This window comes from Oncorhynchus kisutch, linkage group LG10 (assembly GCF_002021735.2).
Source record: "Oncorhynchus kisutch isolate 150728-3 linkage group LG10, Okis_V2, whole genome shotgun sequence".
Lineage (NCBI taxonomy): Eukaryota > Metazoa > Chordata > Actinopteri > Salmoniformes > Salmonidae > Oncorhynchus > Oncorhynchus kisutch.
In genome coordinates, this window is record NC_034183.2 from 54,154,486 (window position 1) to 54,177,789 (window position 23,304).

General features: G+C 44.3%; 1 protein-coding gene across 1 annotated transcript; it reads right to left on the reverse strand.

Moving 5' to 3' along the window:
• Positions 1–5,652: 5,652 nt before the first annotated feature.
• LOC109898430 (serine/threonine-protein kinase 17A-like) lies at positions 5,653–23,073 on the reverse strand. The gene is made up of 7 exons (XM_020493392.2): positions 22,510–23,073; positions 16,554–16,766; positions 10,584–10,728; positions 8,854–8,980; positions 8,687–8,735; positions 8,325–8,504; positions 5,653–7,590 (listed from the first exon to the last, which is right to left on the reverse strand). Exons 1-7 carry the CDS (start codon positions 22,605–22,607, stop codon positions 7,305–7,307), a joined length of 1,098 nt encoding a protein of 365 aa, XP_020348981.2. The 5' UTR covers positions 22,608–23,073; the 3' UTR covers positions 5,653–7,304.
• Between the last annotated feature and the right edge of the window lie 231 nt (positions 23,074–23,304).

Here is a 23,304-nt window from a genome sequence, read left to right on the forward strand (position 1 = left end):
GCTCAGCCAACCACAAGGTTCTTAGAGGTGACAAACTGGCAGCACACGTATCCAATCATTTCTGGCCCATTCTACTGTCTGAGATGAAATGAGATGAAATGATGGAGAAATCCTATTCTAGCTTTAATCCAAGGCGCCGCTATAAACCACAGCCATTACTCAGTAACGGGAGTAGAATGATCTGTGAATTACAGGATCATTAATGACCCCGACTGTGGAACAAGGCCTAACCATAGCATGTTGCCCATTTTGACCAGGATGACCCCGACTGTGGAACATGGCCTAACCATAGCATATTACCCATTTTGACCAGGATGACCCCGACTGTGGAACAAGGCCTAACCATAGCATATTGCCCATTTTGACCAGGATGACCCCGACTGTGGAACATGGCCTAACCATAGCATGTTGCCCATTTTGACCAGGATGACCCCGACTGTGGAACAAGGCCTAACCATAGCATGTTGCCCATTTTGACCAGGATGACCTCGACTGTGGAACAAGGCCTAACCATAGCATGTTGCCCATTTTGACCAGGATGACCCCGACTGTGGAACATGGCCTAACCATAGCATGTTGCCCATTTTGACCAGGATGACCCCGACTGTGGAACAAGGTCTAACCATAGCATGTTACCCATTTTGACCAGGATGACCCCGACTGTGGAACATGGCCTAACCATAGCATGTTGCCCATTTTGACCAGGATGACCCTGACTGTGGAACAAGGCCTAACCATAGCATGTTACCCATTTTGACCAGGATGACCCCGACTGTGGAACAAGGCCTAACCATAGCATGTTGCCCATTTTGACCAGGATGACCCCAACTGTGGAACAAGGCCTAACCATAGCATGTTGCCCATTTTGACCAGGATGACTGACCCAGTCTCAGAGGATGTATCCTTCAAGTAATACATCTGACTTAAAAACAGAAATCAACTTTGATTGAAAAAAAATCAAGTCTCTCCTGTTTGTTTGCTATTTAATAACAGAGGAGGAAAGACGAGACCATTTGTCCTGGGAGTTCTAGGACTTGTTACCTCTTGACATTCCTCTGAAGGCCCCTCTCTTTCCCCACAGCGGTAGCTACCTCTTAAGCTTAAATGATGTACCATCTGTCAGTTTATCCCGAGACAGGTTAAAGAAAAACTCCTTAAACTTAAATTGGCACAGCTGACGGATGGTGTAAGAAGGTAGAGTCAGAGAGACAGATGCGTTAGACACTTGAGTGACAGGTACATTAGGTATGTTAAACATCCAGGTGAGGCCGGGACAGAGAAACCCCCTATTCTGAGGGCTAGGGGCTTTTCCTCACGATAGTGTTATTACTGCTAAGAGCGCTGATAACATTGTTACAGAAACACTTTTCCACGACCTGTCTGGCCTCGCCATTGTTTTCAGCGGGGTTTGTTGTGCTCAGCGATATGGCCGATTACATCAGGAAGTTTCTCACAATATGAACATCTGACTCTAATGACGGCATTACACACACATACACAAACACACCTCTGTGGGAGTGAGTTACATCACACCAAGGAGGGAAGAAGGAGGAGTGGAGGAGGAAGTAGCTGCAGACACACAAATTAAACGATGACAGGCTTTCTTCTAATTAAAGTGTCCTGTGCTCCCCCGAGCAACCTTTGAAAGTATTCTTAGTTCTTCCATTGTATCCTGATAAATCAGCTGGTCCTAAACTGAAAGAACACAAATGTATTGGTTTCCCTGCCTCCTCATCTACACACCCGCCAGAACAGAACCAGTAATACCAGCTGCCATGGCCATCATATCATCGCACAGCACAACTTTGTCACCATTCTCCTTCACACACACAAAATGACAGTTATGTCACCAAACCAGAACCAAAAACAGCCCATGCCAGCCACCAGCTGAAACCATCATGGTAAATAGTCTTTGATCCTCAACTCACATGGGCACACCAAGTGGCAGTTATGTCGCGTCACTGAAGAATCGCAAGTCATAGCTTGCAATTAAATCCAGGAGGCCAGAGTATTATTGTTCCCTTCCTCTTTGACAACTACAAGCGTGGCAGAGTAGAAGTCACAGGGTAGAGCGGTATTGAGAAAGATAGTTGGAGCATGAGATAGGCCGGGAGAGGAGGGAAAGACCAACAGTATCAGCCTATAGCAGCTAGAGAGCGTGTTGTGTACTTGACTGTTCCCCGACCCCAGAACCCCAGAGCTGAAGTGAACAGTGTACATGTTGTGATTGGGATGGAAATGACTAAGAGCTCTGAATGATCCAGACCACTAGATTCAGTTCTGTTCCCCCTCACTCTGAAACACTGGACTCCCTTACGTGCTAGTAGAGCCACATTGAGCCCACAGAGTTCACTCTCTGTGTGTGTGTGTGTGTGTGTGTGTGCATGTACAGTACTCCAGTCCAAACAACTGTATTTGGCAGGATTTTTATTGCTGTCCGTGATCTTACCCACCACACAGAAAATGAACCCTATAAGGACTGGTTAAGCTGTGCCTCTTGTTTTGATTGGGGCCTTTTCAAAGGTCTTGAGTTGAAGTTGAGAAGTTCACCCTGAGTTGAGTATCACCAAGTTCAATAATATCATTTCTGTCAATGCTGCCTGCCTCTTCCATGTTGTGGCAGGAGACAGTTGACACAGACGGAGAAAAAACAGACATCAGCCATCTGACCTGGCAACTTTCTGTTTAGAATGCTTTTGTGTTCTTAAGATTTTTCCAGGGAAAATAAATAAATAGCTGTGCTTAACCAAAGGCAGTCAATGTCTTGGCTGAGAATGCCTCGCCATGAGAAACATATTACCCGTGGTTAGGATATGGCTTTGTGCTCTCTGAACATTTCATTTTTTTCTCTCTTCAAAGCGTGACTTACTTGTGGCGACAATTGTCTCTTCATTTTGTCTTCCTTGATATCTATAGAGGACACAAGCAGAACGTCACTACACAGTAGAGGAACAGTATTTGCATGTGCCATGGTTGGTCTTGTTATCAATAGGAAACACTACTGGCCATGACACACAAAGACATGAACCTCTGGGTCTTTTCTCATTGAGTCTTCTCTCAGTCTCCTGTGAACTGCACTTGATGACATGAGATACTTGAGGTCAATGCTGGAATGTAACACAACAAGTAAAGTCATTGGAGAGGGCCAGACAAACAGGCACATACCAGATGAATTGGTATGTCAATGAACTGTCAATGTTGTAGGCTAGACGTGCACTACTAGAGGGCAACTAGAGTCATTTGCTGGAACGCAGTTGGATCATTTGCCTGGGCCTGGGGAATGGAATGCCCTGTGATGTGACGAGGTTGATAGATTGACAGGCTTGTTCACTGGAATCTAATTGCTGTACCATTATTAACAATGCCTTAATAATTGTTCACATGCAAAGCTTGTCAAACTGAAACAAGTTCTGATATTTAAAAGGTGAGCAGGTCCTGAGAGAGAAGAGAGTAAAGGGGGTGGGGTGGAGAGAGGGAGTATCCTAAGGCAGCCGAGCCTCCAACCCCCTGAGCAGGGAATGTTTAGTGATCCCCCTCTTGACTACTCCGACATCCACATGATCACACCATAATGAAACTTGAATCAGGAACATAAGCATCAAATAATTTCCCCATTTTGTAAGGTGTGAGGGAGCAGCTTCTAGGAAAACTGAAAGACTGATTGAGAGATCTAGAGATGGAAGAGAACGGGGCGAATGAAAGCTGAAAGACTGACAGAGATCTAGAGATGGAAGAGAATGGGGCGAATGAAAGCTGAAAGACTGACTGAGAGATCTAGAGATTGAAGCGAACGGGGCGAATGAAAGCTGAAAGACTGACTGAGAGATCTAGAGATTGAAGCGAATGAAAGAGCACCAGAGAAACGTGACGGATAAAGACAAACAAAAAGAGAGAAAAGTGAGAGAAAAAAATAAGCAGGCAGGGGTATAAAAGAAACGTCCCTGGTGTCAGCTGCTAAATGTCCTTAAGTTTTGAAATTAGAGCATGGTAAGGCCGTGTGTTGGCTTGGTCTTTCATACAAACAGCCTTCACACTAATCTCATAAGGAAGATCTCTCATGACTTCATATCAATATGATCTTATGGAAACAAAGTCCAACATTCTATTTGCATAGTATTTGCCCTATGCTCAAACAATTCAAATGAACACCGATGCAGTGATCCATATTCCTAATTCCAACCGGTTGTCAAACATGGTCAATCTTGGTTTTGTAACAGGATGTTGAGTTCAGTCAATGGTGTCTATATGGGAAGACAAAAGATTCTTCTTCCCCACGTTCTGTTTTTCAGATTCCCTATTACATTTTGAACACGGGGATCAAGGTTGTGACACCTTCTGCTCTTTTAGGACGCTTGGTTACCAGGGAACAAAAAGCTCGCTGGCTGCTTTTAGCAGGAACGATTTAGAATCCAGATGTCTGACATTTTCAAACAGAACGGCCACATTTTGTTTTGTACATCAGCAACACAGTTCACACAGAGTACCGCTAACATCATGGCTGGAGATGTGAGGGCGAAGGTCAATGGAGAGGAGTTAGATGCTGTAACAAATCATTGAATCAATTTGATATGGCCAGGACTGATAAACCAAAGGAAAGCCTTTGCATCTCCTCCAGAGAGCAGGTTATCGTCGTGTCTATGGAAGCTTCTCTTTGTTCTTTCCATTTCTATTGGTCCTGTGGTTTTGAGCTGTAGTTCTTCCGTGAAGGCTTGGTCTTGATAGAACTACACCTGAATTAATTTGTTTAAATCCTCACAATGGCTGTCCTCCAGATATCGGGACAAAATGTTCCCGCAACTGTGAGAAACGCAGCCACATAGTCAGCCTATCATCTCTGTCATGTTTTGCATAATGTGCGCGTGCCGAGGGCGTGAATGTGTGTATGGGGTTGGTAGGTGTGAAAATATAGCCATGGTGCAAAACAGAGCCACTCCTGCTGAGAAAACAAAGGCTATATTAACAAGGGTGAATAAAGGGAGAGGGAAAGTTACTAACATTTCTTGCATTCCAAAGGTCAAAGGAGCAGGATATTCAAGGGAAACAGTCACTCCAGGCAGGGCCCGTCTGTCCGTCCGTCCAGAGATCAACATAGCCTGAATGGAGCTAGCTGGACTGGGCCCAGTGCCGACCCTCAGCGGAAGAGCACATTAAAGCAAGAATCCAGAACATTGGCACGCAGGGACATTGTTCAACCTGCTGCAAGTAAACAAGGGAGAACGTGTGTGTGTGTGTGTGTGTGTACACACACACACACACACACACACACCAGTGAAGAAAGCATCACAGCATGTCCCTTTTCAAGTGACTGGTATTTCCTGTGAAGTGTGGCTAGATATTTCTGGAAATCCATCAGTTCTTCTTGCTACATTTAACTTGTTTCCCCAAAAGTACCAAAAACAGGAAAGATGGACACTTGGGAAATGGTCTTAAGTGTAAACTAAAGATACTGTAGTTTGAGGAATGTTTTTCCAAGTGAAGAGACCATAATATTTCAGCACATAATAGGAGAATAAATGTTAAATTGGGTCACAATAGTTCCCCGGTCCTTTGTACAAGGAAGTACATTCTGACCAGACTAAAGCTTTGTGGTTTGAGGGAACAAGACAAGCAGGGGTTGTTCCCTGCCTTAAAAAAACAGACCACACAACAAAGTAAATTCATCAAGATGAATAGTTTAATACAAAATGTACATTTATTGTTCTTCGATAAATTTTTGCGAGGCATGCCATCAACATTTATTCATTTCAATGTAACGTCCACCTGGACACAAGTGCAAACCTGCCTGAAATTCCATGAGCAGTAACCAGGAATGAAAGTCATAAGTACAGAGTCAAGATAAAAATAAACAAAACAAAAAAGGAGGCATACAATAATTATTAAAAATGTTCATACATTATGGATATTAAAATATTTTACAGATTATTCTTACACTATCAAACAATACACACTTCAGTACTTTTTGAGAAGCCCTCAAGAGTTAAGTGATCTTCACTCAAACACCACTTATCCAAAAGGAGCTTTCTTCAAAGCCTTTCAATTGGTTGCAAATCATTGAATCCTAGTCACTTCCTCTTCAAAAAGACATCGGGTTCACAAAGCCTGAAGAAAGGGAAATATATTGTGACATATCCAACATGGCAAACTGATATTTCAAACATGAGTACATGGAAATTGTGCAACAATAGCAAAAAAAAAAATCTCACAAGAATAAACAGAAACACAACAGGTGAACTATATGGCACTTGGTAGAAACGAGTGATGCAAATATATTAACAATAGATGGTGGGAAGTGGCCATGTACATGTGTGTCTTAATTAATCATTCAACTAAACTGTGCTTTTTGAGCCATTTCATCAAGACTTTGGTTATTACTTTCTGACCATTTGTGTAGTTCATTCTTTAAAATAAAAAAAGTGCTTTAAATTGACATCAAGATTGTCCTTACCACTAAACAAAGGATGTGATTTAATTAGATTGGTGATTGAGATGGCTTTCTATGTTTTGGGGGCCTGAAGTGGTCATATGAACAAACAAAATCAGAGAGGACTATTTAACCCTTCTGACTGGTTTCTGTGAGGGCACTCCCCGAACAGTCCGTCAGTTAGGTTTCCTTTGCTGCGTAGGCAGCATCTCATCTAGGGACATCTGTCTAACCACATAGGCATCCTTCATAATCAACATCATCATGAAAAGGCATTTAAGGCTCAGACCTCAACAAAAAGCAAAGTGGTCCCAACTTCATTTCCTCTCAGGGTGAGCAGTTACATCCTCACAAAGGAGAGGAGAAGTACAGGTTCAAAGGTCAGTTAGGGAGTGGAACGTGAAGGGCAGCCAAGGTGAGAGCCAGGTTGAGGGCCAACGTGGTATCAACCCAGCCTGGGACAAAGTAGGACTCACAGAGTGCAGACCAGACCAAGTGATGGATGAAGTCAGTCCTATTGTTCTAGTCTTCATAGCTGAGCACAAAGAACTGGCCCACTCCTTCCATTCACAGCACTCATACAGTTACAGTACCCTCGCTACACATGCATTAAAGTGTGTCAGTGTGGCTCATTACCAGACGCCACGCATCAGCACACTAATCAGCACAGGGTAACATGCATGGATTTACTGCACACGGTCAGCTGAGCTCAGACAGATATCACACATCCATCGCAGCAGTAGCAGCAGCACACATACAGAGTCAAAACAGAGCTGGAGGCCCTGCGTAGGACCAGACCATGTCTCACTGGCTTCCAGACAGTGTCCATTCTGTGACAGCAGTCCAGTCAGTCACTACACACAGTGTCTAGTGGAGCCCTTCCTCAGCAGATGAGCTCCTGTTGGATCTCTGGCAGTGCGGGGAAGGGCTCAGAAGTGAAGGAAAAGGCATTGCGGCCCGTCTTCAGGTCTACCTGACCGGGGCATATCAGGTACGAACCCATGCTCTCCAGCTCTGGGGAGGGTGCCGGGCTCTCAGGCTCAGACTCTGATTGGCTGGTCTCAGGCTCGTCCAATGAGGGTAGAGAGCTGGCGTGGAGCTGGGTGTAAAGGTCAGCTGGTCCATTCAGCCAGGGGTGGTTAAGGCACTCTGCTGCAGTGGCTCTCTTCCTGTGGACACACAGAGGATGCGTGTCAGAACTCAAATCAATCAATGTCTAGGCAGCATGGACTTTAATTAAAGCTTCTGTTCATCCGTTTTGAAAGTAAAACTGAAATAGTTAAGGTGAATACATGTAAAGGAAAGCCAATGGTAAAAAGGTGACATATGCAGTTATACAACTTCCTGTCCCTCCCCCAGACACTCATCTTTCCCTGACAGTCTGTTTGAAAAACCACCAAAGGCCACTTTTTCATCCCAGCCTTTTCCCCTCTTTGGGATTACTCAGACACACAGGAATTTTTTCCACTCTGACTTTTTTAATACCGCCGATAATCTACAGCAATTAAATTATATTGAGTGAATATATTATATAATAATATTATATTGCGGCCCTGGAGCACAGCGATAGACTACTGCTGTTTGTCATTGAGACATGATGGTGACATACAGTATGTAGCCCTTCTGTGCTGGAACACTTGGCCAAATAGTGACAGTGGTGACACAGAACGTGTTAATAGACGAAACGTAACAAGGACCAGTATCCTTATATTAAATTGTTCATATATGTTCCCACGCATCGGGAGACTTAACGAGGCTGTGCTGCAAGCAGCAGTATAAATGACATCGCTCACGTGTTAATTAGCGTTGAACTCAATATGGGACATGTGGGAGAACATCCATCTGTCGGGCTGTGGCACTGAACTAATTGAGTGTTGATTCTTGAACCTATCCTGTTCCTCACCTGGGGTTTTTGAGCAGCAGGGTCTTGATGAAGTCAATGGCGAGGGAGGAGACGCCCTCGAAGGCATCCTGGGAGTAGTCCACGTTGATCTGGGAGATGTTCAGGAAGGTCTCCTGCTTGTTGTCCCCCAGGAACGGAGACTCGCCCGTCAGCATGACGTAGGTCAGGACCCCTATGGACCTGAGAGGAGGAGGAGGAGGAGGAGGGAAAGGTGTCAGACTACAAGACATGAGTATTTTTCTCAGATTTACACTGTGGAGCTGGCTGGTGATATCAATATTTTATGGCTTCTGGAAAAACCGAGATGTATTGAGGACACTAGCTGATATCTGCTTGACGCAGTCCATTTGGCTCATACTCACCACATGTCTGTCGCTATGCTGATGGGTTCATAGTTCAGGATCTCTGGAGCTGGAATAACATAGACAACGCCAATTAGTCCTGATAAACATTTTTACAGTACTGAAGTTAAGAATTGCTTATCCATCTTCCTTATTGATATAGACCGACTGCAGAAGCCAGGACTCACCCACATACTCCGGGGTGCCCAGGATCTCTCTGACTTCTGTCACATTGTCCATGCGTCTGGACAGGCCAAAGTCCACGATGCGGATATCACCCAGTGGGATGGCACTGGTCAGCAGGATGTTCTGGGGCTGAGGGGAGAGACCGAGATAAGACAGATGAGACCAAATCCAAAGAGTGCGTGGTAAGTGAATTGACAGAGGTCACATACCATGCTTGATAGATTGTGAATCAGTAGAGTAGTCATCGATACTCAAGGCCTCCCATTAAAGAGTCTAATCTACCTCTACATGAATAAGCTAAACCCAGAGTGTACAGCCCCAGAGGGATTCAATTTGGTGACATCAATATCACTAAACCAGGTTCATCCCCTTAGCCTATTAGATGATTCCAAGGAAAGGTGGGATGTCTTGGAGGGCCTATCAGATTAGATGGCTCCTATATCATGTATGATGCTTAACCTCTGGGTCATACTGGCTAGATTCCTGGCCTGGGGCCTCTGGCCAGGACATCTTGGAGGACCAAGTGGCGCAGTGGTCTAAGGCACTGCATCGCAGTGCTAGAGCCATCACTACAGACCCAGGATCGATCCTGGGCTGTATCACAACCAGCTATGATCGGGAGTCCCATAGGGTGGCGGACAATTGGCCCAGCGTCGTCCGGGTAAGGGCAGGATTTGGTGGGGTAGCCGTCATTGTAAATAACTTGTTCTTAACCGACTTGCATAGTTAAATAAAAAGGTCAAATACATTTTAAAAAGCTAGGATAAATGAAGGAGCAAGAGACACAGACCAGAGCCTGCCAGCGACATTTCACCAGGAATAGATTTAATACTGTCTATCACTGGGGGAGGAGAAAAAGAAAATGGGGGAGCCAATAAAATCTAGTCTGGGGACAGAGTCTGTTCAGTCCCCCTCATTCAAAAACCCTGCTCATAAACCCCTCTGGAACAGAGGAGGGTTTCTTCATTCATTCATTCATTCATTCATTCATATATATATATATATATATATATATATATAGGGTTGTGACACAGAACAAAAGCTGTACATCTTATAGGTTGTGTCTGCCCAGTGATGTCAAACATTTGTGTTGTTGATAATGATGAATAAAAAAAACACTGTTTTGGAGCGTGTTAGAACTTGGCAGGCAGGATAGATATATATATATATATGGCAGGCAGGATAGATATATATATTATATATATATATATATATATATATATATATCTATCCTGCCTGCCAAGTTCTAACACGCTCCAAAACAGTGTTTTTTTTATTCATCATTATCAACACAAATGTTTGACATCACTGGGCAGACAAAACCTATAAGACGTACAGCTTTTGTTCTGTGTCACAACTCTGCAGTATTTTACAAAATAAGTTCTACAGAGAGAGAGAGAAACCAGACCCTGACAGGGTTCATTTGTAAGAGCGGGAACTATGCAGCATTCACATAAAAACAGTTGTCACTCGTTAAAAGCTAACAGAGTAACCCAGATGGGCGTCTTGATTTGCTAGACAAGTCCCATGTACAGGGAGAGTTATTGCTCTGCCACATTAAGGAGTTCTCATTGCTTAAGGGGAGCAATATGGCAGTTGAGAAACAGTCACCCATTTCAGGGGTGCCCTGGTTTTTTTTGTGTTTAAAAAAAAAACCAACAAGTCTCTCGCTTTGACAGACGTAACTAGTAGCGGATTTGGTTCTGGGTGACGAGATGAGCTTTCTACTGACCTTCAGGTCCAAGTGGACCACGTTGTTGCGGTGCAGACAGGCCACGCCGGTGAGGATCTGTCTGGCCAACCTGATCACATCCTTCTCTGTGAAGGCCTCGTCGTTCTCCGCAACACACTGGTTGAAGATCTCTCCACCGGCAGCACTGGAAAACACAGAGGCAAATGGAGGATCAAAATAGACCCATGGTGATGAGACGAACAACAAACAGTACATGTTAATTATATCTGTACTTTGTTACATGGGCTGCTGTAATTGATTGCTGATGATGCATTTACACTCATGAATAGTATAAACTGTATACATTGTAAATCACTGCATTTATACCACTGACAAATCAAACATGACAACAATGCCAGCCACACCCCTGTCCCGTTATATCACACAGTGAAGTGTGGCGAGCCCTAGCCCGTGATTTTTTTAATTTTTAAAGTTACGCCACTGGCCCGGTGGTTCTTGTACTTTGGGCTTGGGAACAGGGTCAGTGCTCCACATCCACACACAAAGCATGTGACCCCTGTCTGTGGCTCTCTGACGTTCCCGCACGGAATTTAGAAGAAAAATGGTGCCTCCCTGACCTCAGCTGACTCGAGATACGAGGACCCATATCAGTCAGTGCCAGTCCCAGATAAGGCTTTCCAGAGTTACACACAAATTCCAGATGAGTTAAGTCACAAACAAAAAAACGAAGGGGAAAGAATTTCAACTCTATCAAACTAGAGATCTCTGTCGTATAATAAAGAGTTTCCTAAGACGTAAGACCGTGACAGCACACTGAAACGATCCCATAGTTTACAGTAGTGGATAGGACACTACCACCGCACTGCTGTGTCACTCCCCAAAATTGGAAGTTTATCCAACCTGGGCATCCACTCCTAACTGCTCAGGATTAGGGGGGGGGTTGTCCTATTTTTTTTGGCTCCACTTAGAAAATAGAAAGGCTAATTACCAAACTAAAATGGCGACTTCTCAGTTTTGTTAAGGCAAAATCCTGGTTTGTCAATCCTTGTGTAACAGTGGTAAGCAATGCCGTCTGGGACACGGCACATTTGTGTTGGATGCTTCTCCAAAGCAGATGAAAAGCCTAGAGAGAGGACGCTTGCCAAATAGCACAGCCGCGTGTGGGGGATTTAGTCAGCACACATGGTTTTTATCTGGAGAGGAAATCTGCAACCATGGCCCGGGCATAACTGTTACATAACCACACCATCTAATCCCTGGGTAGCCTCGCACCTTCACCTTTACTGTCCTCAGCTGCGAAAATATCAGGTTTTGTTTTTCTGGATATCCATCATTGGGCCATATAAATCCCCTTTCGTTTGGGGCTCCACACATTTATTGCTGGCCGTCTCTTCGGACCCCCCTCCAAAGTCCCTACAGTACCCATGTATACCAAATGTGCATAGCAGGCCTAGTTTACCAGTTTTGGGGGGGTAGAGAGGAAATGAGAGACATCAGTGTGTCGTTGGAAGCATGGCTTTGATTTATGCTTGCTGACAACTGCATTATAATTTGTTTCATTTTTTTAAGCTAACTGATCGTGCCAATCATTGTACATCTGTTCCATGTGCTGGGTCTCAATTTAATACAATTGACTCAAATAGGTCTAATTATCCCACCCCTTTTTTCCCCCGTTTGAACTAATTACCAATAGGTGGAAACAAAGGTACCCTCCAAAATACTTCAATAAACTCATCTAGGAGGAGACAAGGCTTTTAGTATGAAGAAGAGCCATCCTGTAGAAATGACATGGACTGAGGACATACAAACATGATGGCGGGAGATGTATGGTCTCATTTCTCCCTCTATGCCTCAGTGGACCAGTCTCGCCACTGTCAGTCAGCAGACAGGCGACATTAAATGGTTTCCCATCCACTTAAGACAGAAGAACAGCACAGAGTCCCATCAAAGAGACTCACAGTAGCCGTCACCCATAGAACATCAGGATTGGGCAGAGGGCAGGCAAAGAGTTACTTGAGAACGAGCTGAAGACAGATGAGCCATGAGTTCTCAATGAGAGGAGAACGATACTGGTTAGTCTGCACTTAAGATCTCCAGGAATAGGCATTATGCTCTTGCTGGCCAGCTACCAAACAGAGAGAGAAGCTCAAAGCCTACTACTGATCACTTCTCACAAGGCCTGTGTGTTGACTGCATTGTGTTCTCGGTACAGTACATAGACTCTGGTTTCAGAGTTGTCATCATTTAGATGGGATTATGCTGTGACAACTCATCCTCTGTTACAGGAGACTTGATGTGTCAAACCTTACTAGAATGAAGAGAATTTCGAAAATTGGAATACAATAAATTAGACCGCCCTCATCCTCAAAAACACTTTTACTAGTTCCTAAAAAGATCTTCTGAAGACGTTATTGCAGTTTTAAATGAAAGCCATCCCATGCCATTGACTGCAAACATTTGAAGTGACAAAGATAAAATGGCTGATATGGACTGGAGGGGAGGGTTTCAATGTGCGTTCCGTTCCGTAAGATGTCTCAATATCCATGTAAAAACATCAGATACCATTACACTTCAGGATGAAAGCAGACTTAAGAGGACAGAGGGGAAGAAGAAAACACCACCCTCTTTCCCAATTAGAGGGGCTGAAAAACTGTTGTAGAAAAACAATTACCTCAGGAATGATTCCATCAGCGCTGAAAGATCAAGCTCGAGTGAGTCAAAGTGATACATTTTCATAAACATACCCGTGTAAAGCTTTAAAGCTGCTCTAGGGTTATGATTGGCCGGGCAATCTGTGGACCGGACTGCCATTCCCAAGACTATCCGATTGCCTGTAATTGGTTAGGATTTTGAGTTCCTCTTATCTGAAGTTACCTCAGTTTACAGCAGTGTCATGAGTTCAAGGCCTCTGAGGTGAAACAGCTGAGTACAGTATTCACAACACTTGTATCTTGTATTGTTTGCCAGATGATAAACAAATATGTAGTGACTGAGGGTTGGACCAAACCTTAGTTTTTCAAGGTCACAGTGTAAGCACAGCTAATTTTCCCACATATAATGTAGACCTCTAGAAATGCACCTGCACAATACTGTATTTAAAAAAAAAAAAATGTACCCCCTCAGCCTCCAGTATTTATGCTGCAGTAGTTTGTGTCGGGGGGCTGGGGTCAGTTTGTTATATCTGGAGTACTTCTCCTGTCCTATTCGGTGTCCTGTGTGAATCTAAGTGTGCGTTCTCTAATTCTCTCCTTCTCTCTTTCTCTCTCTCGGAGGACCTGAGCCCTAGGACCATGCCCCAGGACTACCTGACATGATGACTCCTTGCTGTCCCCAGTCCACCTGGCCATGCTGCTGCTCCAGTTTCAACTTCCACCTGACTGTGCTGCTGCTCCAGTTTCAACTGTTCTGCCTTATTATTATTCGACCATGCTGGTCATTTATGAACATTTGAACATCTTGGCCATGTTCTGTTATAATCTCCACCCGGCACAGCCAGAAGAGGACTGGCCACCCCACATAGCCTGGTTCCTCTCTAGGTTTCTTCCTAGGTATTGGCCTTTCTAGGGAGTTTTTCCTAGCCACCGTGCTTCTACACCTGCATTGCTTGCTGTTTGGGGTTTTAGGCTGGGTTTCTGTACAGCACTTTGAGATATCAGCTGATGTACGAAGGGCTATATAAATAAATTTGATTTGATTTGATTTGTGGTATCCAATTGTTAGTAGTTTCTATCTTGTCTCATCGTCACAACTCCCGCACAGGCTCGGAAGAGACGAAGGTCGAAAAGCGTCCCCCGAAACACAACCCAACCAAGTCGCACTGCTTCTTAACACAGCGTGCATCCAACCCGGAAGCCAGCCGCACCAATGTGTCGGAGGACACACCGTGCACCTGGCGACCTGGTTAGCGTGCGGCCCGCCACAGGAGTCGCTAGTGCGCGATGAGACAATGGTGCAGTGGTCTAGGGCAAACCCTCCCTAACCCGAACGATGCTGCGACAGAGCCTGGGCGCGAACCCAGAGTCTCTGGTGGCACAAAAATCTTATATTTTGGTCACATTGACAAATACAGTATTGTGCGGGCCTCCCGGGTGGTGCAGTGGTCTAGGGCACTGCATCGCAGTGCGCTAGACCACTGCTAGATGCAGTGCCCTAGACCACTGCACCACCCGGGAGGCCCGCACAATACTGTATTTGTCAATGTGACCAAAATATAAGATTTTTGGTTTCATCCTAGAGGGTTGTTTGATCTTTGGTAATACCATGTGTTTTCCTTGACAAGACATGTAGAGAGTTGGGAACACACAGATGACAAGCGAAGGTTTGTTGGAGAACCATTGAAGAAATGTATTTCATGCAACTATCCACCACCATCAGAAGCAGGCCATGGACTATGCCTCGAGTACGGAAAACCATTATGATTAAACCGTCAGAATGCGTTCTAAGCAGAGATGATACAGGTTAATTTCTCATTCAAAAGTGGCATTTTCGTTTAGACTAATCGTTATGTGTGGTGTTTGTGGTGCTCATGCAGACTGGTTTTAAAAACTTACTGATGAGAAAAATGTAGTTTATCGTTTCCATTTCTCATAAGTTGCGTGTGGTTGTGGCTATGTGCAGACCAATGTGTGCCAATGTGTGAGTATGAGGATGCTACTTTGTGTGTGTGCTACGTTTGGAAGCGTCACTAACGGCTTCTATGTAAACCCACAGGAAATGGAACATTATTCTCTGGTTTGCAGCAAAGCTAGCCCACGCTGAGGTCAGAGAGCCCTTTAACAGAGTTAAAAAGTTCACAGTCATACAGGCTGCAACAGCATCTCAATGGCTGCAGATTGCCAAGTTGGTAGGGGATTTCACTAGGAACCATAACCTACATTGGGATCTGGATGAACATAGGCATAGAAGAATCTCTCAAACTTTCAGATAGACAAAGGACGACAGCACAAGGAAGCGCAAAGTTATCTGGCAGCTAGTGCAGGGCTATGGACCAGTGCCTGCCCCTGCAGAGCTGACCCAGTGAAGGCATGAATTAGTGGCTCTGCCTCCTCTTTTCACACTGGGGTCCAAGATCAAGCACGCACACACACACACACACACACACACACACACACAGTGTGAAAAGAGGAAGCAGAGCCACTATTTGGGGCTGGTAAAAAGCATGACGAAATAATTTGACTGATGCTAGCTTTCCTTAAAAATGTATCACGTGACAAATACTTATTCTCAAGAATCTTCTAGATCGAGTCCTTTGGCCCATCTTCCTTCGTCTGTTTACAGGAACACTGACACAATCAGTCAGACAAGGTAACAAGAATCGGGGATGTGGCTATGAGCACAGCGACCAACCACAGGGGAGTTATCATTTCCTTATAAGGTTACAAGGTTCAAGCAGGCCTGCGCGTGTTTGGTGTGCGTGCACACGCAGCTGTTTTTAAAGGTGACAAACTCTTGAGTGACACGCAGCTGCATCCTCAGAAGACAGCAAAAACACAGGAAGTCGGCGTGTGAGGGTTAGACTGGAGAGATGTAATCTACCATTTCTCAAGAAACCCAAAGCTCTGACATTCACGTCACTCAACATCCTGTCTACACAAGATCTCATGCGGTTTTGAAACGAACAAAAAAAAATCCCATATTTTATATAAGCAGAATACATTTTGACTCAGGCGACCACATCAAATCCAAACCCCTCGAAACTACGCAGAAATAGAAAAACCTGCAGAGACGGAAAGTTCTTTCAGCAAATGGCTCATAATGGTTTCTCATTTCCCCCCTCATTAGAAACCTTATCATTTCATCCCATTTTTTCCTGGCAGTGCTGCATTGTGGTGGAGCATCAACATGTACGGAGAGTTTAAAAGGTCTTCTAGATTACCATCACCAGCATTTTCTCCCATCACTGGCGACATGAACTAAGGACGGTGCAGAGATCCAAACACACACGCACATACTGTACACACCACGTTTTTCCATGGTCTTTGCGTTTTGATGCATTACGAGCTCACTCACCACTCGAGGATGAGGATGATCTCAGAGTTGGTCTCGTAGACCTCATGCAGCGCCACCACATAAGGGTTAGCCTTGGCTGACTCCAGAACAGCGATCTCGTTGAGAATGTCCATGCGGCAGTCCTCGCCCTTCCGACGCTTCCTCAAGAACTTGGCAGCGTGCTCCTTCCCTGTCGCCTTTTCAATGCACTTCTTCACCACAGCAAACTTTCCCCTGGGAAGAGAAAAATAGTGGGGGAAAAGGGATATATTGAATAATCAGAAACACAATTAACAGTTTCATTTACAGGAGGCTTACACATTTGATTTGGTTGTCTTCAATGTCTTATCGGTAAATCTGATTGACTCTGGCCATGAACCTGCAGGGAGTAATCATGGGAGAGAAACGGCAATTACAGCACTGAGCGTTCCAAACAATTATGACACCAATAAAGCAAAACATTTTTTTTGTTGCAGTGCAGCGAAACAGATTACAATAGGTAGGCTGCACAGGTCACTGAAAGACCATTAAGGAAAATGAAGAGGTGGACTGAGTGGTATTACAAAACAGAGGGATACACATGGAGTCATCTACCATTGTTATGAAATATAGGACTGATGATGAACACCAAGTGATAGGCTCCCTCATCAGTGTAGTAAGATATCCCTCTCTCCTCTTCCACAGTGGAGGGCTTGACAGGCAGGAGATAGGAGCGACGGTGGGCCTGAGTGGCTATATGGACAGGCGGCGAGGGGGGGGGGGGGGGTGATAAGATTAATAGCACTCTTTAAAGGTCAACAGAGAGAGGAGCGCAACAGCTGGGCTTGTTGTCTGTCCACAAGCCCCACCCCCAGAGAAAAGAAAAAAGAGGAATGTACAACCACAATTCTAGAATACCATCTGAGCATTCCATTTGCTGCTGCATTACATTGATGGATTCAGCAGAGGTGTTTCGGGCCAGGCTGCGGGTGTGGGCAGGAAATCCGATGTGTAGAATCACCCCACTGTGTCCAGCCTTCTACAAAACACCATCCCAGGATGATAAAAGGAGCCTTGTACACTTCCCATTCTTACAGCGGCAGGGGACAAACGGAATTCCCAAACGCCTCCACCCAGACCCTGCATCTCCTCGGACAGCCACACAAAGGCCTGTGCAGGATGACCAGCAAACATGGCAGCCCCTGCACTAGGACCACCCACTTCCCTGGGGCTGGACTAGGGGAGATGGGGGTCCAGGAGGCCACAGCGGAGTCCACCCAACCCCTGGATTTAAAAAAAATATATATATATATTTTAAGGCCACCGCAACGTCACTAAGCAAATCATTTGGCAACCCTGTTAGTGAATTTCGGCCTTCCCTCACTTTCCTGATTCAACTGACAACTATTTCTGCCATGTTACTTGACAAACACTGCTTTGGAGTCAGATGTCTCAGCCAGACTGAGCCTGGCAGTGAAAGGTAACCATTCATAGAAACTACACAGGTAGACATAATGGCATCCCTACGGTTCTGCTATTAAAAGCCGTGCCTGTATGGAGAGGGAATGTCAGCTTGGTGCCGGTCATTTTCTAACATCTTTCCTCCAGGCTGGCGGTGCAGTAAACCAACGCCTGCTACTCCTCCTGGATATGTTAGCTGGCACAAGGCCATTCCCTGTGGGCTGTTCCTCCTTCCCCTTTCATCACTCTCACTGGTTTCCCAGCCCTAGTGAGGATTGCTAGGGCACATTGTTCCAAATCAAAAGAACCAAACCATTCAAAGTCAAAGCCTTTCTTCTTTAATTAGCCAATTCCCCAAGTTCAATGCAGCTACCTCTGTGCTGGGAACTGCAGATGATATTAAAAGAAACCCCAGGCGACGCAGAGGAGCAACAGGAGGCCTTTTAAGATGGTGACACCAGGTCAAAGGTTGCTAAACTAGGCCATCATTACCCTGCTGTTTTCATACTCTCTGTAGTAACACAGAGACAAGAGCACAGGGGTTAGAAGTGGATGCAAACATCAAATTCAACATGCTTCAATTCAAAATGTCTGACCCACGAGAGGACATTACTGCCAGCCTTCTCCTCGAGCAGGAAGCTGCTTCCAAAAGACATTCGGACAGAAACCACGTCTGCCGCTTGAAGGTTGTCTTTAACGTTCTGTGTAAATCCCAAATCCCACAGAAAAGGCAATTATGCATAACACACCAACACCTGATTTGCAGATCCATCATGATGCAGCTTCATGTCAGCATGTATGTGGTGTGTCAATCTTCAAAATCAACAGGGGGACCATAAAAGGACGTTCATTCCGTATGCATAGACACCAACCCGGAAACGTGTGGTGGTGATGTCACTAATCTAACTGAGAAACTGTTTTTCCCCCCCGGGGTGTTTCTCAAAAGGGGAGTGACTCATGTCTGGGAGAGCACAGACAGCTGATCGCCTTCAGCTTCCTCGCTCACACAAACTCCCCTCAAACACAAAAACCCACACATTGTTAATGACAACCCCTTTGCCATCCGTCTAAATCACAGTGAAGATATTTAGTTAGTGAAAATCTATCAGAGGACAACCATTTGACCTAGAAACAGGGACCTGTTCCAACCAGTTCAAAGTCAATACCTTTCATTTCAACTCGTAACTTGCCCTCAAAGTCAAAACTCTTCTACTTCATCAAAATGCCTGATTTGTGTGAGCATATTTACTGAGGGGGGGGGGGGGTCATTGAAGGGAAGCAATCAGGGGCAGATATCAGAAGCCATCAAAGGTGTTATTGCGGAAATCCGCTCCAGCAGGGGCCACAATGTCTCACACATAGTGGAGAGAGGGGGGGGGGGGGGGAATCCATCCCTCCTCTTCTACTGGCCATCTAATCTTGACAAGTTGCTCTCCTGACATCCAACACAGCTCACATTCCTGCACTTAATGGGATTTATGAGGCCAGATCAGGATGTTGTGGGGGCGAGGAAGTAATGGGAGGAGGATGAGGAGGAGGAGAGAGAGAGATGGGGTAGAAGGAGTGCCGAGAGGACGCTGGGCTCTCTCAGAGCTCAAACAGCCCCCCCAGGTCCTGGCTGCTGGCCCAGGATGTCCCATGGTGTCTGACAGGGAAATCTGGCTGCTACCAACTGGCAAAGTGAAGGAGTCTTTATTTAGCACCCGACTACATACTATCAAGAAAAGAGAGAAATTAAATACCTCCCCATCTCCCTATGAAGTTAAAGGACGGTTGCATGGGGTATTGGTACAATATCACCCGAGACAGAAGCAATGTGATGACCCAAGTCCAGATGATACAATAACCCCAGTCAACAGGTTCCAGATAAAACATTCTCCATGTGTATTGGACCTGGGGAGTTTAAAATCGGAGACCTCCCCATTCAACTCCCTTGGAATGCACACATGTTAGTGTCTGGGTTCAAATGCATGGTACGTCACACTCACTGATCTGTGGAGAACAACAGGGGGCCGGAGCAGGGCGGTGATGGTAATTACACGTTATCCCGCACCCTGACCCCCAGGACAAAACAGGGCTGATTGGCAGGGAAATAGCCCACTGTAACAGACCCAAACAAACAGCCATGGGTGAGGCTGTAGGCATGGGGTCTGGATCCTGGAAAAAAAATTAAGAATAATAGCAAACATCTCTTCCTGTGTTAACTTGTGTATGCCAGAGATTCCTTGGTGGAGGTAGAGATCGGGAGCTACTGAGTCCAGGGATGGCACATGTAGGTCAGAGCATATTTCATGCTAATAATTCTTGGGCTGGTAAAATGCATCGCATATTCACCCTTCTACCGACTGCCCCCACAGCAGTAGCAGTTAAATATAGGAGATATAGGGATTTAGGGTAAAGTTCTCCTCTGACATCTCAATTCAGTTTATAGGGGACAGAAAGTGCCACAATTGAAGGAGAATCAAGCATTTCGCTACACTCGCATTAACATCTGCTAACCATGTGTATTTCACATGCGCTTGCTCGAGGCTGGGATGAATTCCAAATGAAGGACATGTTTGTTGTGCTAGTGTTGATACTGTATGTGTATCATGAGCAGAAAAATGGTCCCGTTTCAGAATTAAGTAACATTCAACATACCATCTGCCCCAAAATAAATCACCACATAGAAAAACAAGGTTAAATTAGCGTCGCATTTATCAACTCCTTACTCATGTAAAATCAGCCATGAAAAAAAAAAGTTGCCTACAAACCAAAACCAGTTCTCAGACCACAAGAAGCATAATTATGATGCTCTTTATTGTGACTGAAAATATGTGACTGCGCAGTTGTCAGGTGGACTCCCAAGAACACCTACAAGATCATGAACAGAGACAGAAGAGGGAGTGAGACACCCAACTCAATGTTTTTTTCTGGTTCAATGAAAGTAAATGAACAACTAAGTAGACCAGACCCAGCTGCTAGTGCATGTGTGTGTCTATGGGAGACATACCCAGTTAAGTAGACCGAACTGACAATTTTTGTCAATGGTAAACATGTGAGTGAATTATCATAATTTATCCACCATCTTTGTCATGAACACCTTTCAGAATGATCTACCCATGCAATTGTGCATTAGCTGTTATCATAATGCAACAGAGCTCGTAATACCAACTTTTTTTTATACCAATTTCACATTATTATGTACGTAAATCCTACCACTCCATTTAGTATGATACGTTTCATATGGTATGTATTCATTTGTGGCCGTCCATCATCCATTTAGTATGATATGTTACGAACTGCAATCCATACAATATGTTACAAATTTGCGAAAAGTTAGATATTTTATGAATTCCAATTTGTTGTTGTTGCTAATGTTAGCTAGCTGCTAATGTTCACTAGGCTAGGAGTTTGGGTTATGAGTCAATGGTGGAAAAGTACTCACCTGTCATACTTGAGTAAATGTAAAACTAACTTAATAGAAAACTCATGTGAAAGTCACCCAATAAAATACTACTTGAGTAAAAGTATTTTGTTTTAAATATACTAAAGTAACAAAAAAAGGTAAAATAAATCATTTCAAATTCCTTCTATTAAGCAACCCAGATGGCATAATTACATGTGTCATTAGCAGATAGCCAGGGTACACTCCAGCACTCTATAAATGAAGCATGTGTGTTTAGTGAGTCGACCAGATCAGAGGCAGTAGGGAGGACCTCTTGATAAGTGTGTTAATTGGACCATTTTCCTGTCCTGCTAAGCATTCAAATGTAATGACTACTTGTGTGTCAGGGGAAATGTATGGAGTAAAAAGTAAATTATTTTCTATAGGAATGTAGTTAAGTAAAAGTTGTCAAATATAAATAGTAGCGTACAGATACACCCCCCCACCACAAAAAAACATATGGTACTTAATAAGTACTTTACACCACCGTTAGGAGTTAAGTTAAAGGGTTAAGGTTATGGGAAGGATTGGCTAACATGCTAGGTCGTTGCAAAGTAGCTAAAATGCTAAAGTTGTTTGTGATGAGAATCCAACACGCATGCTAGACGTTCACGTTATACGCCTGGCCAACCAACCTTTTTTTGTTGCCATAAGTAACCATACCAAAAGTAACATATCATACTATTTTAAGTGTCTCAGAATTACGTTTACTATGTTGCGTCTAGTCTTTGAGACCAGGCTGGTTATACTTAAAGAAATATCAGGGCTCACACAAAGAACACATCCCACAGATTTCCCTTACAACAAAAAAAATGCCAACCACACAAAACAATTCAATGGGCGCAGATCGAGAGTTCTCCATGGCAGTGCCAGCGCCACTAATCCGTTTTGGGCGGACAAGGTGAAACGTTCACTTACTCCCGTTTGCACGTGCAGAGAGAAAATGACAAACATTTCAAATGTGTAATTCCTCACTTGAAAGAATTAACAGTGCATTTACCCCTGCCTCCCCCGTGTTTATTTCGCACTGCAGCACGCATAGAATAGATGTCAATCTCATCATTTCATGATCTGGACAGGGTAATTTATTAAACATTTCACCCGACTTACCTGCCCAATTCTCTGCCAAGCAACTCATAATTGCTCGTGAAAGGATCGGTCCTAATTCTCGTGTGAATATTCGTCACCATCCCGTTCTTGTTCATCATTGTTATTGCAGTCCGATTGGAGAGAGAGAAAATATATTTCCTTGACAGAAGTTATATTAGCTGTTCAATACGTTCAAGATAATTTCATGACAAAAAAAATATAGAGAAAGCTAAATAAACAGGAAAATAAGTTGTAATGAAACTTCAGAACAGCAAACTTCTCAGCACCAAAACAATCCCCAGGTTAATTCTGTGAGCCTCAGGAATAGACAGATGAATCATTAAAGTGTGAAGGAACTACTAATACACCGCAGCTGTAATCAAGCCAAGCGCTGTATGTTAGTTTGCGTGTAGATAGACAGTCCCAAAAATTAGCTCTATCGCAGAGCCAGCCTTTCTCAGTGACGCTGTGCCATGAAAGCCAATCGTAATTTGGCTTTGTTAAGGGGAGGGTTAAAGTCAGTGCGCATACTACGACACGGCTGATAGACAGGCACTAGCCTACTTGGGGTGGCATTCAACAGGTTGCCTACTCTTACTGCCTCAGTAGATGTCTTTAAAATAAATGGACACAGCTACACCTCTAATGCAGTTAGTAAGTAACCAAACTTTAGCGCCTACTGCTTAGATTTTGCTACACACACACACACACACACATAAAAACAATAAGAGTTTGATGTAACAGAAACATGCTGTAAGCAAGTGAGCAATCAAATGTGTCAATCATTACTTTGGGAAAGATTTTACCAATCAAGGC